The sequence below is a fragment of the Lycium barbarum genome, chromosome 7, assembly GCF_019175385.1.
Source record: "Lycium barbarum isolate Lr01 chromosome 7, ASM1917538v2, whole genome shotgun sequence".
NCBI classification, from domain to species: domain Eukaryota; kingdom Viridiplantae; phylum Streptophyta; class Magnoliopsida; order Solanales; family Solanaceae; genus Lycium; species Lycium barbarum.
Window position 1 is genome coordinate 1,754,626 of NC_083343.1, and position 3,059 is coordinate 1,757,684.

General features: G+C 31.8%; 1 protein-coding gene across 1 annotated transcript; it reads right to left on the minus strand.

Annotated features, from left to right (window-relative positions):
• Positions 1-1,581: 1,581 nt before the first annotated feature.
• LOC132602043 (defensin NsD7-like) lies at positions 1,582-2,646 on the minus strand. The gene is made up of 2 exons (XM_060315067.1): positions 2,522-2,646; positions 1,582-2,037 (listed from the first exon to the last, which is right to left on the minus strand). Exons 1-2 carry the CDS (start codon positions 2,583-2,585, stop codon positions 1,835-1,837), a joined length of 267 nt encoding a protein of 88 aa, XP_060171050.1. The 5' UTR covers positions 2,586-2,646; the 3' UTR covers positions 1,582-1,834.
• Between the last annotated feature and the right edge of the window lie 413 nt (positions 2,647-3,059).

Consider the following 3,059-nt stretch of genomic DNA (forward strand, 5'->3'; position numbering starts at 1 on the left):
AAATAATGGACTGGGGTTAAAGAAAGAGCTTGTAGGTCCCTGAACGAATGAAAGAAGGGCAATGGTTACGAAGTCATCGACAAAAGAGAGATTGCTAAGTTCGACAGTAACCATGAGAACACCAAATAGGGAAGCCTACGCTGAAAGTGAAACTAAAGAAACCCATGCATAATGCAACTCATTTAGCAAATAGAAAGGAGACAGCAACTGAAAGTACTAAAAATTAAAATTCCCTGAGAAATCATTCTATGCTTGTGTCACAAGAAGCAAAGAACGGTCTTAACTTAACTATTAACATACAATTGCTTGACTCCTCTTGATTCTAGTTCCGTGAAGCTCATGCTAAGCCCGGGCCCAAGATCAAAATAGAAAAGTACTGTACAATAATTTTAGTTAAAAGAGTTATTTATGTCACGTTCTTTCTAGGCACAATTGTTTTAAGATGGCCATTTCTTAATCATGTATTGTTTAGTATTTAAGTTTTTTTATCGCATAGTTGGATAATTTACTAAAAGAATTGTTTATAAGGAAGCAAGTTTACCGGGGATTAAGCGGATATAAAAAAGGCTGAGATAACTTAAATTCAACCTTCTTAACCTTTATAAAAGAGGTTGAGAATTTTATGGATTTATGAGCATATAATTTCTAGTTAGAGATAGAAATATATTTATAGATTTGCCGCTCATAATTTATGTGATAACAATTTATGTTAGAAAATATGGTGACTAAACCCTAGGTTTAGATGAAATTCAAAATAACCTTAATTCAGTAAGTTTTTCATTGATACTTTATTCTTAAAAACTTTTCCGTACCCAACCAAGAAATTTTAAAGATTATTTGATTTCTCAACAAACTAAGTTGTAAACAATGAAACTGCATTTAGTTTGTCGGAAAAAAGAAGCCAATTAATATTGCGAACAATATCACTTGGTTCAGCAATAATACCATAGTCTTGGTTCAACAATAATACCATAGTGCACCATCCGTCCATTTTTATTTGTCTTGTATTGACTTGATACACCCCTTAAGGAGGCATAAATAGAATGACAACTTTAATATATCACATCTAATTATTACTAAGTCATCTAATTACTAAAAAAAAATAAGAGTTATAAAAAAGCAAACGTAAAAGTGGGATTGAGGACCGCATCACTTGGTAACACATTTACATCCTTTTTCCTTTCCTTTGTTGCACCCCCATTTAATTAAGCAAATCGAATAAAATCTACTAATTCTTTTCCTTTTATTGCCAAATATTTTAATATATTAATTCTTGAAATTTGTAATAACTAAAAGTTATTATATAGCACTATTAAAAAGTTCAATGCAAAATCTTTTAAAAAATAATGTAAAAGGACCTGTGGTTACATATGCATGATAATAACGACCATGTTTTATGAACTATTACTATTATTTTGGAGAAAGAGATTGAGTTTGGTTCAACATCAAATTATACATGTTATATTTATTCTTTAATTGAGAAATTAGTGAACTTACCTATAAATAAGATCAAAAGTGCCGAGCACAACTCGTTTAGAAGACAGGTTGTGATAGAAAGTGCTTAAACGTGTGTGATTGAAATACGATGAAAGGACCATACACGATAATTTTCCATTAAAGCATATATGAACTTGGTACAAGATTAAAAGATGGTCAACATGTCACAACTTATTTAGTGTGCTAACGGCTACTAGTGGCCAAGAACACAAACATTATAAGTTACCCTTTAAGAAAGGCAACACTTTATTATTATGTGTGACACTAAATCCTTAATCTCTCTTAATTACTCCATAATGATCTCTTTTTCAAGAAAAGTTTCGGTTAGAGTTTTTGCTTACTCGATATAAGTTGTTTCAGCTTCATTTGAAATATTCTCAAATACGCATGGCTTAGTGCATAGGCACCTTCTTTGGAGTTTGCTACAATGTCCATCAGTAAACTTCTCCTTGATGCAAGCTTTTTTGCATGGGGAGTCGGTAATGCATAATCCTGTGAAAGTGTTGCTTTTTGCTTTGCAAATGTTCTTAGCTTGCACCTCTACAAATCATTCGCAAGTACTTACACATGTTAGAAGAAGAAAAAATCGAAAGAAATATTCACTACTAAAAATAGAAATTAGCGATAGACAAATTTTGTAGTTAAACAACAAATGCATTGTTAATCCTATTTAGCAACAGATAAACTAAGAGCTATTTAGTGACAGACTAGCGAGCTTCGTAGCTAAATCCAACTTTTTTCTCTAGGCTTGTATGCCACTTAGAGGAATGCAATAAATAAGTTTTTTTTAGGATATTTCAAAACCACCAATCATAGCTAGAGAACTTTTGAACTGTGAATAAATTTAATGTCCTTAATGAAAAATTACTATTGGATACTTTTTCGAGGAAAACATACAAGTTTCGTCATGATTGATTCCTCAAAGCCAATACAAGAAACCATTGAAATAGAGTAATATTACGGATTACTGTACTTTTTATTATTTGTATGAGGATTTAATTTAGAGGAATAGATCGAGATAAACCATAGGCAACAAAGAGCATCATTGCCAAGACCAGAAATGCCATGAAGCAAAAGGAGCGAGCCATTGTCTCTTTGGATGAGTGAAAGAGATGAGAAATATTGATAATAAGAAATATTTCAATTATGAGTTGTGAATAAACACTAACACAATAGAGGTATTTATAGGCAGTGAAATAAGAGTAGATAAGGTTATATATTGAAAGAAAAAAAACAAGAATAGATAAATTTAGTGGGCCAATAAATGCGTGGAGCAAATTATTATTGCACCGTAGTTGTAGGTAATTTTGATGTTTGGAGATATACAGATATAACACAAAAAACTTTTTCCTTATGCATATCAATTTTTTTTTAGCTTCTCACCCGGTGTACTCGATATTCGTTTTGGAACTCAACTAATTCGATTTGTGTCCGGAAGTCTCACTTTAGAGAGTAAAGCCCTCTCTATCAAAGAACCCGGACCTCTGATTAAAGAATAAAAAGTATTTACCACCCTACCACAACCTTTAATAATCATGGTCATCAACTATCGAACTAGTTTT